Source organism: Rhinatrema bivittatum, chromosome 3 (genome assembly GCF_901001135.1).
Source record: "Rhinatrema bivittatum chromosome 3, aRhiBiv1.1, whole genome shotgun sequence".
NCBI classification, from domain to species: domain Eukaryota; kingdom Metazoa; phylum Chordata; class Amphibia; order Gymnophiona; family Rhinatrematidae; genus Rhinatrema; species Rhinatrema bivittatum.
Window position 1 is genome coordinate 196,940,331 of NC_042617.1, and position 19,900 is coordinate 196,960,230.

Consider the following 19,900-nt stretch of genomic DNA (forward strand, 5'->3'; position numbering starts at 1 on the left):
TTGAAGAAGTGGGAGCATTGTGCCTAGAGAAACCATCCTGAACCTTTCTTTTAGAAATTTGTTGAGATTTCTGAGGTCGAGGATGGGACGTAGGCCTCCAGTTTTCTTTGGAATGAGGAAATATCTGGAGTAGAATCCTCTGCCCTGCTGAGACCTGGGCACTGGTTGAATGGCCCTGGCTGTCAGGAGGGTGGATAATTCTATTTGTAATTGAATTATTTGGGAATTTTGTTGTGGGTAGGAAGTTGGTGGGAATTCTGGAGGAATTGAGAGAAAATTTAGTTTGTAACCTTGAGCTACAATGGAAAATACCCATTGGTCTGTTGTTATCTTTCCCCAATTTGTGTGGAAATAGGAAATTCTTCCTCCCACTGGTAGGTGTTCGGGGTTTAGGAGGGTGGGTCTGATCTCTGGATTTATGTTTAAAAACCCGTAGCTGGACCAGTCTGTGGAGGAGGCTGGGTACGGGCTGTTCTTGGTTGCCTGGCCTGAGAGCGCTGGGTAGGCCTAGAAGGTCTAGCCCTGGCAGGCTGATTGTAGTACCTTCTTGGTCTGTAGTATGGTCGTCTAGGTTCCCTACGTGGAAAACGTCTAGGGGCCTGGGTTGTAGGTTCCTGAGGTAATTGTGATAGCTGTCTTAAGGTCTCTGTGTGATCCTTAAGTTGTTGGACAGCATCCTGTACTTTTTCGCCAAACAAATTATCTCCTCGGCATGGCAGATCTACAAGCTTATCTTGTACTTCAGGCCTGAGATCTGATGCCTTCAACCAGGCCCATCTTCTTGCTGTAATGCCAGCTGCTGCTGTTCTTGAGGCTGTGTCAAAATTGTCATAAGCAGCCCTTACCCTCATGTTTCCCAGCCTCCAGGCCCTTGGCAATGATGGTTTGTGCAGATTCTTGAAATTGTTCTGGGAGAGAATTTGTGAAGTGCTCCATTTGCTTCCAGAGATCCCTTTGATACTGTGTCATATACAGTTGATAGGCAGAGATTCTGGAAGATAGAAGTGCACCTTGGTACACTTTCCTGCCTAGGGAGTCTAGAAAGCGATGATCCTGGAGGAGCTGAGGAATGTGGACGTACCCTTTTTGATTTTTTCTGGGCAGATTCTACCACCACAGATTAATGTGGTAACTGTGCCTTTTGAAAGCCTGGTGCTTGCTGCACTAGGTAAGTAGTGTCCACACGTTTGTTCACTGCTGGAACTGTGCAAGGGTGTTCCCACACTCGTTGTTGTAGGTCCAACAGGACTTCGTGGATGGGAATAGCCAAAACTTGTTTTGGTGGGTCCACAAACTGTAGCACCTCTAGGGTATGTTGTCTTGAATCATCTTCTGATGAAAGTTTGAATGGAATTGTATCTGCCATATCTTGGACAAAACTTGAAAAGGATAAGTCCTCTGGTGGGGATCTTTTCCTTACTTCAGGTGGTGATGGTTCTGACATGAACTCTTCAGAAGATGAATCTGTCCTTTGATCGTCCCAAGAATCTTCTTCATCTGGATCTTGATATGGAGTTCTTGGGGTTTTCTTTGTAGAAATACCTGATGGTCCAGGTAAAGGGTCATCGATAGAAATTATTGGAGGATTAACCTCCATAACCTTCTGAGGAGCTGTGTCGACGACTTTTTGATATTTTTGTAAAAGTCGTTGAAAAAGTGCCAATTCCTGAGCATCAGTATCCTCTTGCTCTGTTGTTATCGAGGGAAGGATAGGTGGCATCGATGAAGTCGTCGAGGGTAGTGCTCTCGGTGTCGATTCTGTCGATGGTGGTAACATCGCAGGTATCGGTATAGATGAAATAGCCGGAATTTGAGCGTATATCGACGTCGAGTCTCTGTGTACCGTCGGAGTCAAGAATGACCCCGGCATCGGTGTGCCCACCGGCATCGGCAAATTTGCCGGCATAGATGTGGAAATCATCAGCATCAACAGTGAAGTCGGCATTGTAAGTTGTTCCTTCAAAGCCTGTGAAATCGCTTGTCGGATTAAATCTGTCAATTCCGGCCGCACAACCGTTGGAAGCAGAGCGGTTGAGGGCGGTGGTGCAGGCTGAAGCACAAGTTCTTGAGATGTACCTTGTGTTGGATCTGGTGCCGGCAATGGAGTCAAAGTAGGCCGCGGCGTTGAAGACTCCGACGTTTCCTGAAATCTAGGCCGCTTCGCTGTCGAGGGCTCCTGGGAAGCCGGGTCGGACAACGAGGGGCTTCTTTGTCGGTGTTTCGACTTTGATTTTTCAGACGATTTTGTTGACGTCGAAGACTATGAAGGGGACGAATGATCCCCCGACGGTCCCGGGCGAGGTTTTTTAAGTATTACTCGCTTAGTCGCTCCAGCCGGAGACGATCTCGATGACTGCGACGGAGAAGGTATAAGCTGCAGGCTGAATAAATGTTCCATTTTCTCGAGCCTGGTCTTCCTAGATTTCGGCGTCATTTCCGCACATTGCGGACAATTCTGTACATCATGTTTGTCACCCAGACACAACACACATTCGGTGTGTGGGTCTGTAAGTGACATTTTTCTGGCACAAACAGGGCATTTTTTAAAACCTGTTGACATCTTTGTATCGATCGACGGCCGTCGATTCGACTGAGGTAATTTTCTACTCTCCGAAAAAAGAAATATAAGACTGGGTTACTTACCGGCCGGTAAGGAGAGACCCCGAGATATTTTTATGAGAGAGAATATCAATTTTAACTAAGAAGTTTCAAGAGAAAGTTGAGAAAACTCAACGGCTCCGGACCCACGATGCTAACTGCAGCGCGGAAAAACGAAGACTGAAGAGAGACACCTGTGGCAGAGAATATCATAGCATGCTGGGCATGCTCAGTGGCCTCACGAGGCCAGTGAAAAGTTTCTAGAAACTTTGACAGAAAGTTTTCCCGCCTGGGCTCCGTTCAGTGACGTCACCCATATGTGAGGACTAGCATCCTGCTTGTCCTGGGATAAATGTTATGCCATCACATGTAGATAAAGTTAAGCCAGTTGATATAGTGTATCTGGATTTCTAGAAAGCATTTAAAATACTTAGGTAATTAAAAATGTTATGGGATGGAGGGCAGTGTCCTACTGTGGAATGTCAACTGGTTAAAAAGACAAAACAGAGAGTAGGGCTAAATGATACATTTTCCCAATGGAGAAACGTGAATAGTGGAGTGCCCCAGGAATCTGTTCTGGGACCACTGCTTTTTAATATATTTATAAATGATCTGGAAATGTGAAAAAGTGAGGTGATCAAATTTGCTGATGACAAAAATTTTCAAAGAGGATTATGAGAAATTGCAAGAGGACCTTGCAAAACTGGGAGACTAACTATGCAAAAGGCAAATTAGATTTAATGTGAACAAGTGTAAAGTGATGCACTTAGAGAAGAGTAACCCAAATTATAGTTACATAATGCAGGGTTCCACATTAGGAGTCACCACTCAGGAAAAGGATCTAGGTGTCATCGTTGAAAATACACTGAAATCTTCTGCTCAGTGTGCAGCAGCAGTCAAGAAAGCAAATAGAATGCTAGGGATTATTAGGAAAGGAATAGAGAATAAAATAGAATATCATAATGCCTCTATCACTCCATGGTGCAACTTCATCTTGAGGATTATGTGCACTTCTGATCACATCATCTAAAAAAAAATACAAATAAAAATAAAAAAAAGATATAGCAGAATTAGAAGAGGTACAGAGAAGGGTGACCAAAATGTTAAAGGGGATGGAATGATTCTCCTATGAGGAAAGGCTACAGAGGTTAGGATTCTTCAGCTTGGAGAAGAAACGACTGAGGGGAGATATGACAAAGGTTTATAAAATTATGAGTGGGATGGAACAAATAAATGTTAATCAGTTGTTTGCTCTTTCAAAAAGTACAAAGACTAGGGGACACAATGACGTTACTAGGTAATACATTTAAAACTAATAAGAGAAAATAGGTTTTTTTACTCAATGCATAATTAAGCTCTGGAATTCATTGCCAAAGGATGTGGTGAACGTTTTTAGTGTAGCTGCATTTAAAAAAAAAAAAAGTTGAGACGTTCCTAGATGAAAACTCCATAAACCATTAAGGTGGAGTTGCAGAAATCCACTGTTTTTTCTTGGGATAAGCAGCTTGGAATCTATTTATCCCTTAGGATCCTGCCAGGTATTTATGATATGATTGGCCACTGGAGGAAGCAGGATACTGGGCTTGATGGATCTTTTGTCTGACCCAGTATGGCATATGTTATGTTCTTATGACTTCTACCATCTGTATCAAGGAAGCCTATTGTTTGTTCAGTTACTCCTACAGTACTTGCTGCTGGGCGTCCTGGGCCTGTACAACAATTTGTAGCTGCTGGTGCCTGGCTTCTATAATCCGTATCAAGGAAGCCTGTTGCTTGTTTAAATTCTCCTGCACGGTTTGCTACTAAGCACACTGGATCTGTATAGCAGTTTGTACCTGCTGCTGCCTATTGCGAGGGCCTAAAAAACATTCCATGCTGGGCTTTAGTACGTGTTCCGCTGTAGCCAAGTTTTTCCGGATCCCAGAGGCCCACTGCCTTCATCAAGAGCACAAGAATTAAAAAAAAAAAGTCCCTCTTTTGCTTCAGGGCAGGGAAAGAGGGGAAAAAAATAACCTAGCCCGTCTGGCTCTAACTCACTAGACATCCCTGTTTATACAGGCAGGGCTAGCCTCCTTAGCCTTAACTCTTGACTGCCACTGCAGAGAAGCCCACAGCAAAAATATTTCCTGATTTCTTTGGCATGGGTCTCTGTGCTGGCACTGAGAACAGAAATCCCACCATATGTGATGCCATGCAGTCTTAGGCTTTAGACAGGCTAGAGGATAAAACAATCTGGACTCCAGCCTTTTCTCCACAGAGAAAATGCTTTATTCACAGTGCAGCAAAATAAAAGATATACTTACCTCAGCAGCATATATCAAAACTTCTAACACTCAGTCTTGGCAACATACATGCCTTCCTCCTGGACCTACTCTCTTAATCCCTTGCTCAGGGAATGCCCTGGGACCAGGATTCCCTTCTGGGTGTGCCTTATGGTGGACAGTCAATGTCTGATCCTGGACTTTTAAGGGGTATTCCCAGACTTGAGTGACATTGTTGATATAGATAGAGATAGATATATATATATATATATATATATATATATATATATATATATATATATATATATATGTGTGTTGCCATTTTTAGTATTTGTGTGTGCTGCCATTTTTAGTATTTGTGTTTTAGTTCTGATTCATGTTCGTTTTAATATGTATTTCACAGTTTATGTTTATTTTGTAATCCACCTAGAATTATTTGATTATTATGGGCAGAATATAAATATTTTAAATAAAATAAAAAGATGCAATGTGCTATTCAGTTAGAAATGATGAGTTTTATCACCATATTTTCAGGCCTATTAAGGCCAAAAGAAACAAAAAGTTGAGTGAACCTTCTATGGTAGGGGTGGTTAATTCCAGTCTTCAAGAGCCACAGATAAACCTAGTTTTCAGGATATCCATAATGAATATGCGTAAGATACCTCCACTATATGCGAATATAAGTCAAACAGATCTCTCAAATGCATATTCTTCATGAATATCCTGAAAAATCGGACCTGAATTGACTACCCCTGTTCTATGGACTTTAGTCTGCTCTTTGAAGAATAAAACAAAGTTTAGTTTAATCACTTTCCTATCATATAAAATCGAAATCTCTTTTAAACCAGAGATGAAGGGTCCTTTCATCTTTGAGATGTGGCTAGGGAAAAGTCTTGGAAGGATGACTGATTAAATGTGGAAATTCAACATCACCTTCAGCTAGACCTCAGGATATGTAAGAAGTACCACTCTGTGATAATGAAATCTGGTATATGATGGATAAGTCACTAGGGAGAGAAACTCACTGACTGTAGGCTGGAATGACCCTTCGTCAGTTATTTAAGCCTACAGGAATCCAAAGACTGAAAGGGTTTTTCATCAGCTAGGTACAAACGATGTAGCGGATATTCAGAAGTCATTTAGACGAATAACTGAAAAGTTATCCATCTAAATGTCAAAGTGGTGATATCTGAAGCCATATGTTAGAATTTAGCCGCATAAATCAGAAGCGGTCTGGGGCAGGCAGGAGACATTTCAGGGCGAGCCAGAGTTAGCCGCATAAGTATATCCAACTAATTTTAATGTAACCAGGTATATTCAGCAGTGTGGCTGTGCCGCTGAATACCTCCATTAAGTCAGCTAGATAGCTATATCTGGCTAACTTAACTAGCTGCTCCGTGGCTGAATATCAGCCCCCATCCTGATATCCCCTTGACACTGCAGGATGCTTCAAATTAATCAAGCATTGCTTGAATTGATACATAAAGGCTGTAGAAAAATGGGGTTTCCTTCTATATGCTGATAATATACCAGTTGCACTGGACGTGAACCCTGACAAGGCTGGTTTTAAAGGTTAGACTCAGATGTAGAAAGTATACAAGCAGCTTGTGTGTTGGACAAGAGATGGATCTTTTCCCTACACCAAACTGCAAACTGCCTAATTAAAAACTAAGACCTGGTGGATTCATTCTTTGAAGCCAGAATGATTTCAGACATCTAATTCTCTTTAAACATCTAGGCTGCAAGACCCAGAAGATCAGATGTAGAACTTTTTTTTTTTTTTTTTTTTTTTTTTTTTTTTAAATAAAAAAAGATTCCTTTTGCACCTGTGGATTTCCAACTCAGTCAAAACTGAGGTTGCAATCTAGCACCATGAGCCATCAATTGCAAGTACCCAGGAATTTTATTCCCCCCTCCTCCACACACACTTTATATACCTCCTTCAGCTCACCTAACCTAGGTGGCAAGCATGGAAATCTGCAATCATGGACCCTAAATCCAGCCACTAGGAAGAAAGTCCCATGGCTGGGTCTTCCTTCCCTCAAAGGCTATGAATGGCTAGAACAGAGTGGAAAACCTCATCAAGGAAATTAATCAAAGACCTCCATACAGCAATGTGCAGAAATGCCACTGAGCCAGCCCAGGTGTCCAACATTTTCAATGTAGAGCAAGCTGATTCTGAATCACTCCTTCTGCTGCAGCCACTATTATAGGGGAGACAAGCAATGGTTTGCATAGTGTCTAGCAGAGCCTCTATAAATTCCAACCAAGTTGTCAAGCTCAAATTAGATTTGGGGTAGATAAACTCTAGTGACCACAGCACCCAGATGGTGCTTTGCATATGTTAATCTGCTCCTGACTGCAATTAGTTCTTGACCAGCCAATTGTTTAAATAAGGAACACATGAAATTCATAGTATTGATTCTAGGCCAAAAAAGCAATATACAATACTGGAGGTGTTTCCCTAATTCAAATTAGAAGTACTTCCTGTGACTTGGATATACCTCTATGCATATGTTCTCTATATTTCCCAGAGACATAACGTGTCCTTTGTTTAGAAGGGGAAAATACAGAGCCTATATCAGATACTTGAAAGGTTTTAATGATCCAGAGTCAACGACAAACCTTTTCCATTGGAAAAAAAAAAATAAAAAATCTGCAGAACCAGGGGTCACGATTTAAAACTCCAGGAAGACTCAGAACCAATGTCAGGAAGTATTTCTTCACGGAGAGGGTGGTGGATGCCTGGACCACCCTTCCGGAGGAAGTGGTTAAGACCAAAACTGTGAAGGATTTCAAAAGGGCATGGGATAAACACTGTGCAGCCATAAAGTCTAGAGAATGTGAATGAAGAGAAGAGGCATGGGGGTGGCTTGCGGGAATAACAGCTACTACCTGGTGATTAATACCCTTATTCAATAAATATACACACAGATTATGCGACTCCAACATTGCTCTATTCTTCAACAGCAAGAAGAAATGTGGAAAAAAGGATTTGCATTCACAAAAAAGCAGGGGAGCAGCTTGCTTGTTGCGGCGGTTACTACCCCAAACCAAATAAGCCTGATACTTCACTTTCAATGCATATCCAGCGTAGCTCTCTGCTTCAACAGCAGGGGGAATGAAGAAAAGAAGATTTACATTCAGACAACAACCAACAAGGACCGAATTGCATAGTCTGGGTAAACATAAGCGTGGGTGAGGCTTGTTTATTAAGACGGTTACTACCCCTAACCAATTAAGCTTGATACTTCACTTTGATGCAGCTCCAGCACTGTTCTCTACATCAATGGTGGGGGTGGAAGGTAACTAGAACCAAAATGTTACTAATAAGGGCCAAGAGTAACAGATTAAGTATGAGAAAAAAATAAATGTGAAAGCTTGCTGGGCAGACTGGATGGGCAGTTTGGTCTTCTGCCGACATTTCTATGAACTTACAGTTACAACAGTAAGATTTCAATACTGTGCAAACCCATAGTATTGATTCTAGGCCAAAAAAAGCAGTATATAATACTGGAGGTGTTTCCCTAATATAAATTAGAGGTACTTCCTGTGACTTGGATATACCTCTATGCATATGTTCTCTAGATTTCCCAGAGACATAACGTGTCTTTTGTTTAGAAGGGGAAAATACAGAGCCTATATCTTCAACTTTTCCTTTTTCGTTATTATTTCCAGCTACAGAGCTTGAAGCATGTTACAGCAAGTAAATATTTACATTTTTAGTGTCTCAAAGTACAGACACAGAAGTCACCACAGGGATATGTCAAAAGTGCATCAAAATAAAGGAAAATAAATCAGAAAATACATTAAGGAACTGAGGCAAAGCGACAGAAATAAGGCACTTTAAGTTGCAGCAATTTAAAAAAGCATATGGGTACAGTTTTAGTATGATATGCTTGTATACCCTGAAGTATTTTAATATTCAGGGAGCACAGATAGAGGAGAAACAATTCCATTTGCAAGCAGGTGTCATTCTAGTCCAAAGCAACTAATGAGGTTCCTTGCGCAAGGAAGCTGTATGTACTGCGTGCAAAGGCTGAAAAGAAAGCATTTCTGAACCTTCAAGCAGGCAAAGAGCACATCTATATTCCTCAGGAAATCAAGTTAAGAATCAAGCCAGCCATGGTTACTTGAGAGGTGGAGTCAATGGACTTGCCAAAAATGCCTTATCAAATTTGGTTGTTTTCCATAGAAAGTTTACACCACAATAAATCTCTCTACAGATGTTGGAGTATAATAAATCAAACAGCTACCCAATTAGCCACCTGTCCAAAATTGCTATAACTTTGGTATTAGTTGATTAAAAACAAATCTCCCACAAAATATAATTTGCTCGGTTCACAAAGTGAAAAACAGGAAGACTGATCTTAAAAAAAAAAATTTTTTTTTTTAAAGTATACCTTAAGAGCAATATATCTCTTTCAAACATTCAAAACCTATGATTTGCTCTCCCCCCATAAAGTTACTTAGGTAATTTTGTCCTCAAATGGCAGTAGCTTTAGGATGGTTTCTCACCCCTTTTAAAGGACAACACACATCTACTAAACACAATTCTAAAGAAACTGCAGCCTATCCTTAAACACCTTCCAAATTTAAACTTTTAAATTTAACTCACCATCTGATATTGGGATTTTGAGAAATTATATCTCTTTCCAAAGCTTCTATTAGGTCTTTATCATAACCAGTGCCATCAAATCTTTTTGGTTCCGACTCTGAAACATCAGATGACTTGCTCTAAAAATAAACAAATTGTTTATATAAATATTAATGGGTTTGCATATAGTAGTCTGTCAGTTTTCAATACCTATTCAGAAAACCATGTACATAAGAAAATTATTCCTTACCTGCTAATTTTCGTTCCTGTAGTACCAAGGATCAGTCCAGACAGTGGGTTATCTCCCCCTTCCAGCATATGGAGTCAATTAGAACTTTGAAGGATGCTTCCTTATAAGGTAGTGCACCCTCTACTAATCCTCAGTATGGAGTATATCAAAGCAAAGAGGAAAATCAGGATGGATCAAGAACAATAGAATTAAGTAACAAATAACAGTGTGCAAAAGGCACAAAAAACAGTGTCAAACAACTTTGGCTGGTTAATGGTTCATTAACCAGCCAAAGGAAAAAGGCACTGAAGAACAATTTGAGCAGAGAGGCAATCCCAAACCCAATAAAACAGTCAGGGAGGGTGTCTGGACGGATCCTTGGTACTACAGGAATGAAAATTAGCAGGTAAGGAATAATTTTCTTTTCCCTGTACGTACTAGGATCAGTCCAGACAGTGGGATGTACCAAAGCTTCCCTACGTAGAGTGGGCCCCGGAAAGCCCTGCTCGAATGACCTAGAGCCAAAGGAGCCAAAAGTAGGAGACTGTATGTGTAGACGATAATAACGAGCAAAGGTATGTAACGATTTCCAAGTTGCGGCTCAACAAATCTCCTGGAACGAGACAGATTGCATCTCTGCCCAGGAAGCAGTCTGAGCTCGAAGAGAATGGGCCTTGACACCTGCCGGAGGTTGTCGACCCGCTCCAATGTAGGCCACCGAGATCGCCTCCTTCAGCCAGCGAGCAATGTTAGTTTGACGCCTTGGCCCCCTTCCTCGGACCATGCCAGAGAACAAAAAGATGGTCCGACAAGCGAAATCATTAGTGACTTCCAGATAGAGAACGAGGATACGCTTGACATCTAGCTTGTGTAGATCCGCCGATGCGTCCGCTGAGAAGGACGGAAGCTCTATCGTTTGATTCAAGTAAAACTCAGAAACTACCTTGGGCAGAAAAGCAGGCACAGTGCGCAAGGAAACTCCCGAATCCGTAAAACGAAGGTAGGTCTCTCTGCACGAGAGTGCTTGAAGCTCCGAGATTCTGCGGGCAGAACAGATAGCTACCAGGAAAACCGTCTTGAGAGTGATATCCTTGAGGGTCGCAGAACGCATGGGTTCAAAGAGTGGACCGACCAAGATTCGGAGAACGAGATTGAGACTCCACGAAGGATAAAAAGCATGGACCAGGAGTTTCACGTGCTTCACCCCCCTGAGGAATCGGATGATATCCGTGTGAGAGGAGAGGGAAGTTCCCTCTCGTTTATGAAGTAGAGCGCTTAGGGCAAAAACTTGCACTCTCAGCGAGTTGTAGGCCAGACCCTTGTCCAGTCCCTGTTGAAGAAAAGATTCTGAGCCACAGAGGTGGTCCATGGCGACACAGGTATGGAGGCACACTAGTTCTCAAAAACTTTCCATACCCTGATATAGGAGATGGAACAAAGTCAGCATGGCTTTACCCAGGGCAAGTCTTGCCTCACAAATCTGCTTCCCTTTTTTGAAGGAGTTAATAAACATGTGGATAAAGGTGAACCGGTAGATGTAGTATACTTGGATTTTCAGAAGGCGTTTGACAAATTTCCTCATGAGAGGCTTCTAGGAAAAGTAAAAAGTCATGAGATAGGTGGCGATGTCCTTTCATGGATTGCAAACTGGCTAAAAGACAGGAAACAGAGTACAATTTTCTCAATAGAAGAGAGTGGACAGTGGAGTGCCTCAGGGATCTGTATCGGGACCCTTACTTTTCAATATATGTATAAATGATCTGGAAAGAAATACGATGAGTGAGAATCAAATTTGCAGATGACACAAAATTGTTCAGAGTAGTTAAAATCACAAGCAGATTGTGATAAATTGCAGGAAGACCTTGTGAGACTGGAAAATTGGGCATCCAAATGGCAGATGAAATTTAATGTGGATAAGTGCAAGGTGATGCATATAGGGAAAAATAACCCATGCTATAATTACACAATGTTGGGTTCCATATTAGGTGCTACAACCCAAGAAAGAGATCTAGGCGTCATAGTGGATAACACATTGAAATAGTTGGTTCAGTGTGCTGCGGCAGTCAAAAAAGCAAACAGAATGTTGGGAATTATTAGAAAGGGAATGGTGAATAAAACGGAAAATGTCATAATGCCTCTGTATCGCTCCATGGTGAGACCACACCTTGAATACTGTGTACAATTCTGGTCGCCGCATCTCAAAAAAGATATAATTGCGATGGAGAAGGTACAGAGAAGGGCTACCAAAATGATAAGGGGAATGGAACAGCTCCCCTCTGAGGAAAGACTAAAGAGGTTAGGACTTTTCAGCTTGGAGAAGAGACGGCTGAGGCAGGATATGATAGAGATGTTTAAAATCATGAGAGGTCTAGAACGGGTTAATGTGAATCAGTTATGTACTCTTTCGGATAGTAGAAAGACTAGGGGGCACGCCATGAAGTTAGCATGGGGCACATTTAAAACTAATTGGAGAAAGTTCTATTTTACTCAACGCACAATTAAACTCTGGAATTTGTTGCCAGAGGATGTGGTTAGTGCAGTTAGTATAGCTGTGTTTAAAAAAGGATTGGACAAGAAGTCCATTACCTGCTATTAAGTTCACTTACAGAATAGCCACTGCCATTAGCAATGGTAACATGGAATAGACTTAGTTTTTGGGTACTTGCCAGGTTCTTATGGCCTGGATTGGCCACTGTTGGAAACAGGATGCTTGGCTTGATGGACCCTTGGTCTGACCCAGTATGGCATTTTCTTATGTTCTTACGTCTTTCTAACCTTGAGGAGGGTCGAGATAACAGCCTCTAGGTATCCACGCCTCAGCCGGCACCTCTCAAAAGCCAGGCTGCAAAATTCTCACTTTTACGCATACCTGCAGGTCAGACATTACATCCATGCTTTACACTTACCGGATCCACATCAATCTGCTTGGGAGTTTTTGTCAGATTATTTAGATATGGTGGACCCAACGCGCCATAGGCTTTCTTTTTGGTATAAATTATTGGAGGACTCTCGGGTCTTACCTTTATGGGACAGAGTGGTCACTGGGTGGAATCGAGAACTGGGAACCTCCCTCACGACACCTTATTATGGAAAGTGTTTTTCCAGGTCTCATTTTTTCTCTGTACCGACCCCTTTACAGGAACTTCAATTTAAGTTTTTCAATAGATTTTATGTGGCCTCTGCGCAGGCGTGTAAGATGGGGAAGGGTGGTACCGGTGGCTGTTCAAAGTGTGGAGCCCCTAGGAGCACCTTAGGTCATCAATTTTGGTCCTGCCCTAAAATTAGATTCTTTTGGGAACAAGTGCATGTTTATCTTCAAAGACTCTGTGCCAGGCATTTTGCGTTTTATGTTAATGTGTTTCTTTGGGATGATAGTCGAGGCATCTTTTTTGCTAAGACAACTACGAAGTGGTGGTTCCGCTTGGTAATCCTATTAGCCAAAAAATGCATTTTGCAAAAGTGGTTGGCCCCTGAGTCGCCGACTCTAACGCAATTACGTAACCTTATCCATCAGACCTGTCTCTTGGATAAATATATCTTTAAAGTGGAATGGTTTCGCCCCTGTATACAATTTGTGAACCGCTGGGAGACATATTTGAACTCTGTTTCTCCTTCTGTCAGAAGTTTGCTGCTTAATGATTTACCTATATCTTGAACTGTTCTGGAGTATATCTCTAACTTTTTTTCTTTGTTGCAGTCCTAGGTTACTTATTTCTTTTGTTTAATAGACCAATGTCCTGGGGGGGGGGAGTATGGGAGGTTGTTTAGTTGTAAAGTTTGTTCTGGACATTGTTCTTTGCTGTTTTTTCCGGCATCAAAGAGTCTGGCTGGAAATTACATACACTGACAACGTTTTGTAGTTCTGGAACGTATGTATGTAACTGGAAATCTGAAAATGTGACACTTGGAATCGTGTAGTTGACATTGTTTGTTCATATTGTCACAAATATAAAACCAAACTAAAAAAAAAAAAAAAAAGCCAGGCTGCAAGACAGAATAGATCGGCCTGGGCGAAAGATACCGGACCCTGATGCAGCAAGCGTGGAAGGTGACCCAGACGAAGAGGTCCGTCCACTGCGAGGTTGATCAAGTCTGCAAACCACGGACGACGGGGCCATTCCGGCGCTACCAGCATTACCGGACCCTGGTGGGACTGTATTCTCCGGAGCACCTTGCCCACCTGAGGCCAAAGTGGAAAACACGTAGAGGAGAACGTGACGGGGCCAGGGGAGGACTAAGGCATTCACTCCCTCTGTGCCGAACTCTCTTCTGCGACTGAAGAACAGAGCTGCCTTGGCATTCCGGGAGGTTGCCATTAGATCCAGATAGGGGGTCCCCCATCTGAGGAACAGGAGATTCACCACCTCTTCTGAGAGTTCCCACTCTCCAGGATCTAGATGTTGACGACTGAGAAAGTCGGCTTGAACGTTGTCTACGCCTGTGATGTGGGAAGCCGCTAGGTAGGAGAGATGAGTCTCCGCCCACGCCATCAACCTGTCTGTCTCCCGAGAGACATGCCGGCTCCTCGTGCCCCCTTGGCGATTGATGTAGGCCACAGTGATCGCATTGTCTGAGAGTATTCGGACTTCGCAATGATGGACGAGAGGAAGGAAGTGTTTCAATGCCAGGCGCACTGCTCTGGTCTCCAAGCGATTGATTGGCCAAGTTGCTTAGGACGGCATCCGCTTCCCTTGCGCAGAACTCATCTGACACACCGCTCCCCAGCCAGAGAGACTGGCATCCATCGTGATGATTACCCATTTCGGGATGTCCAAAGGAACACCCTGGAGAAGATGAGAGATTGAACCACCACGAGAGACTATCCTTGGTTCCCTGCGGGAGAGGAAGGATGGCGTGGAAGCCCCGAGACACCGGCTTCCAGCGGGAGAGCAAGGCGCGCTGTAAGGGATGCATATGTACAAACGCCCAAGGGACCAGATCGATGGTGGAAGCCATGGATCCCAGGACCTGGAGGTAATCCCACGCCGTTGGAAGCGAGAGACTGATGAATCGCTGTATCTGAGCTATGAGTGTATGAGTCCTGTCCGGGGGCAGAGACACTTTGCCCAGCGCTGTGTCAAAATGCGCCCCCAGGAAGTCCAGAGACTGAAATGGAGAAAGGCTGCTCTTGGCGAAGTTGACCAGCCAACCAAGGGCGTGAAGAAGCGTCAACACCTTGTCGACCGCCTGGTGGCACTGGGCTGAGGACTTTGCCAGAATGAGCCAGTCATCCAGGTATGGGTGCACCAAGACTCCCTCCCTCCGAAGAGCGGCAGCTACTACTATCATCTCCTTCGTGAAGGTTCGAGGAGCGGTCGCAAGACCAAAGGGTAGAGCCTGGAACTGAAAATGCTGTCCCAGAATCTTGAATTGCAGAAAACGCTGGTGCGCTTGGAGGATGGGAATGAGTAGATAAGCTTCCATCAGATCCAGGGAGGACAAAAATTCTCCGGAGTGTACCGCCGCTATCACGGAGCGCAAGGTTTCCATCCGAAAGTGGGGAATCTTGAGGGCCCTGTTGACCATCTTGAGATCCAAGATCGGGCGGAAGGAACCTTCCTTCTTGGGGACTACGAAGTATACCGAAAAATGTCCCCGGCCTACTTCCAGGGGGGGACTGGACGAATCGCTCCAAGAGCCAGAAGCCTGTCAAGTGTCTGCCGGACTATGAGTTGTTTCTGGACTGGGCCACATGGAGAGAACAGGAACCTGTCTCTTAGCGACCGAGCAAATTCTAACACGTAGCCGTGTCTTGGAATATCCAGGATCCACTGATCTGACGTGATGTTGACCCACTCCTCGTAAAAAAGGGAGAGACGTTCCCCTATCCTGGGGATCGGGGAGTGGGCCGACATAGCTTCATTGTGAAGACTTGGAGGACGTCCCCTGGGCCGGACCAGAGCGGGGCTGTCTTTGGGCATGAAAAGACTGAGTCCAGGATTGAGATCGAGAGGACAGCTGACGAGGAGGTGCAGCCTTGCCTGGTGGAAATTACGTGGATTCCTGAATCGGCTTCTAGTGGAATTAAAAGACCTAGAAGAATGAGGGCGAACCTCTGGCAGTTTGTATACCTTATTCTCTCCAAGGGACTTGATAATCTGGTCCAGATCCTCCCCAAATAGTAGCTTGTCCTTAAAGGGTAGGGATCCCAGCAGCGACTTGGAAGAAGAATCTGCCGACCAGTTGCGAAGCCAGAGGAGGCATCTAGCCGAGACTGCAGAAACCATAGATCTGGCCAGTACTCTCAGAATGTCATATAGAGCATCTGCTCCATATGCTATGACTGCCTCCAAGTGGTCTGCCTGAAGTGCTTCCTCAGGAGGCAACTCCTGGGAGCTGAGCAGCTGTTGAAGCCAGCGGAGGCCTGCACACTGAGCGAAGGAACTACAAATGGCCACCTAGACCCCCAGGGCAGACACCTCGAAAATTCTCTTAAGAAACTTCCAGCTTTCGATCTTGAAGATCTCGCAAGGCTGCACCACCCGTTACTAGAATGGTAGTTCTTTTCGTCACCGCTGAGACTGCAGAATCTACTTTGGGAACCTTAAGAAGCTCCAGGAAAACATCCGGGAGAGGATATAGCTTATCTATGGCTCTGCCGACCTTGAGGGAGGTCTCCGGAGAATCCCATTACCTGGATAACAGTTGAAGGAACTTGGGATGGGAAGGAAAGGACCTACACCAGCCAGAAGGGGGTCCTCTTTCTTTGCAGGTGGATTAGGCTCAGGCGGGTCCTGAGGGGCCTCAATGTCCAATTCCTGTAGGAAATGTGGAATGAGGGGGTCCAGCTCATCCCTCTGGAAGATCCGCAGGACTCTATTTATTTATTTAAAGCTTTTTTATACCGGCATTCATGATAAAATCATATCATGCCGGTTTACAGAAAACAGGGGAGTGATAACATTGAACGAAAACTGGTGTTGATATGTAGTGAAGAAAGTTACAATAAACAAGCGAAACTTAGAACTTGGAGAAGAAGAAGAGTAGCTGGAACAATTTAGTCAATTACAATAAATTAATTAATTAGTGTTCAGATTAATTACATAGTGTTAATATATAGGATATTATATAGGATCATCCCCTTCCAATTGAGCCGTAGTTGAAGGTTCATCTGGATCCAGGTCCTGCTGAGGAACAGAACCCCCCCCCCCCCCGCAGAGGGGTGTACTAAACGGACACTGAGCGCTTGAGATGGTCGGAGGTACCCATGGTCCCGGGACCGCTGACCCTTGGGCACTCCCCACGGTCTGGGCATTTCCCAAGACCTCAGTGGAATTAGCCATTCTGGGTACCTTAGGAGGAGGAGGTCCCGCCAAAAATTCCTGGTGCTGGCCAATTCTGGCCAGGTAAGCATTGTGAAGCAGGAGAACAAAATCCGTGGAAAACGGAGGTGGCCCCGATGGATGAAGAGTGGGAAAATCCCCTGATGGAGGAAAAGGCTCCAGAGGTAGAACGAGTGTCAAAACCGGCAGCTGAGATGAAAAAGGAGCGTCCTGCTCTTCTCCTGTTAGCGCCGGAGCAGCCGAGTCTGGAGACAAAATAGCTGCCGTTCCCGCGGTCAGCGGGATCAGGGCCGGCCCCTGAGTGTCGAGGCACACCAGAAGACTAGAACCAGAGCGGCCCAGCGGTTGAGAGGGTCCCTCCCCACCAGGGAGGCAAGCTGTGTAAATCCCCTCGCGGGAGAGCCTCGACCCGGGCTCTCCACAAGCGCAGCACCTGGACGAACGAGGCATGGGGAACCCCGACTGAGCCGCGAGGGAACCAGCTGTTCTTAACGCGAGAAACAGGCAAGGTTTAAAGCTGTGGGAAGCGGGAAAAACCTCTGCTTCAGCCTGTTCTTCCTCACGCTCACCAGGTTCATGGCTGTAAGAAGCGGGTAATCACCTCTGCTTCAGTCCTGCTCTCTCTCTATCCCTCAGCGACTTACAGATAGAGGCAGAGAGGAATAACGCCTCTCTGTGCCGGCTGCCCCGAGGAAAACTGCGTCTCAGGGGCAGCGGGTCGGATAGCAGCCACAGGGGGAGAGGTTGGCACCACCAACTTGCACCCCAGAGAGAGGAAGAGAGGAAATAACCTGTCAAAAGGAAATAAAAACAAACTTACCCCGACAACAGAGATGGGAGGGGTGGGGAGAGCTGCAAATAGTACTGCCTGCAAGCAATAGAATGCTCCCACTAAAACAGGAGTGGAGGCTACAGGAAAGCTCTCCAAATAATTCCCTCACAAAATTCAAAATTCAAAGATTTTTTTTTTAAATTAGACTTGATCCATCCAAAAGAAAGGAAAGCTGAGGAAAATAGAGAAATTTCCTAAAATAGCTTTCTAGTCATCTCAGTGGGGAACGAAAGCCACCACTGTCATCAGCTGGAGTCAAGAGAATACTAAGGATTAGTAGAGGGTGCACTACCTTATAAGGAAGCATCCTTCAAAGTTCTAATTGACTCCATCTGCTGGAAGGGGAAGATAACCCACTGTCTGGACTGATCCTGGAAGTACAGGGAACTTATCTTTCACTAAGCATTAAAGAAATGTTTGCAGAATGTTTTTGACCAGATTTGTCCTCACTCTCCTGTGAAACACTTTCACTAACACCATATCTACAAATAATTCTCCAAAAGCTTGCAACCAGTTCTAAAATTACCTCCTTTTTCTACTGGTGCTATAGGAAGTTTTACTTTCCAATAATTCTAACATGAAAATCATTTCAAAAGCCCAAAATTTCAAAGGCTTCTAAGACAGAATGACTGGCTCCAGTGTGACTGACACTTCCGTCAGAATTCTGTATGTAATAATCCCTTTGAGGCACATCACACCACATGCTATTTTGACACAAAACAGGTTAATCTTATATGACAATCAAACAAGCAAAGGAGAAATCAAAGTTAAGTATAGACTGCTGCTACCTTCATAATTTCAGAGAGCCAGTTGTAATTTTTGAAGAGTTACATTATCTTAATACCTACTACACGAATAATTGCTTTAATTACTTTCCTATACTGCCTGTGACCAGTGTTTGTGGAAATTAGTATTTCCACTATATCTAAATACTGTAATCATTCCTTTGGCTACTGCTTGAGATAGAAAATTTGCTTACCTGTAATGAGTGCTTTCTAAAAAAGGTTCACAATTCACACAAGTAGGTCACATGACCAGAGTTCCATTTGTTGAGAAGCAGTGGCCTAGTGATTCAACCAATGGACTGCAAATCAAGGCTCAAAATTCTACTTCTCCCACTTAAATTTGTTGTAACCTTGGTTAAACCAATTTATTCATTTTTTGGTCAGGGTATTATTGTACTTGAAAATACTGAAACTGCGCAATGGTTCCTATGCTGTAGTGCCCACACTCCATTTTATATCTATAGGTTTACTGCAAAGGGTGGAAGAACTCCTTCAAGAGGAGGTGGGAAGGAGTATATAACTGATGAACCACTGTTTATCTGTAAGAGGTACTCTCCAAAGACAACATCACTTTCCCCAAAGAGAAGTAGATTCAAAACACCTTTGGGCTTCTCTAGCTAAGAACTGGTTTTTTTTTTGGTTTTTTTTTAATTGAAAAAGGTGAACAATGATAATCACAACCACTGCCGCCAACAGGCAGGAAATATTTTTGCTGGGATTTTAAAAAAATCTTTTTTTTTCAAAAAAGAGAAAAACCCAAAATCATAAAAATGAGTTTTGATTTCTGGTGATGACCATGAACTGAGAAGCTGCAGATATTGCGCTCTGAGGTGGACCCTTGTCCTGGGGCAGTGGAGAGACAACCTTCTGATAGGGAACAGAAGGCAACTGCCTCCAGGGGGTGGAGCACTGGAGGAGACAGAGGCTCTGATGAGCTTCACCACTGGAAGCCAGAGGTCCCCCCGGGAGGAGCCCGTAGGGACCCAGGCCACTTGGACTTAGGTGGGCCTCACAGGGTCTCCTGGGAGAATAGAAGTCCGGCATGCCCACAGACACAGGGAGAGCACGATCGGGTTCGAGACTGGAGGTCCGATGGAGCAAGGAGGACCAGCACAGTGTAGGTGATGACAAGGCAAGGAACAGAGCCAGAATCTAGGGACGAAATCAGGCGAGCAAAGGTCAGAGGTCAGTCTGTGGGATGGTCAACAAGGCAGAGGTCAGACAAGGTCACAGGCAGGCCGAAGTCAGGAGGCAGGCAGCAGGCAGGCGGGTCAAGGAACAAGCTGAGGTCTTGAGGCAGGCGGGCAGGTCAAGT

The 19,900-nt window shown here is 44.2% G+C and overlaps 1 protein-coding gene across 1 annotated transcript in view; it reads right to left on the reverse strand.

Annotated features, from left to right (window-relative positions):
• KATNA1 (katanin catalytic subunit A1) overlaps positions 1–19,900 on the reverse strand; it is a 182,292-nt gene that overhangs the window by 96,471 nt on the left and 65,921 nt on the right. The window contains exon 5 of the mRNA XM_029594070.1: positions 9,478–9,596. Within this exon, the coding sequence (XP_029449930.1) occupies positions 9,478–9,596 (119 nt within the window). The remainder of the gene's footprint in view (positions 1–9,477; positions 9,597–19,900) is intronic.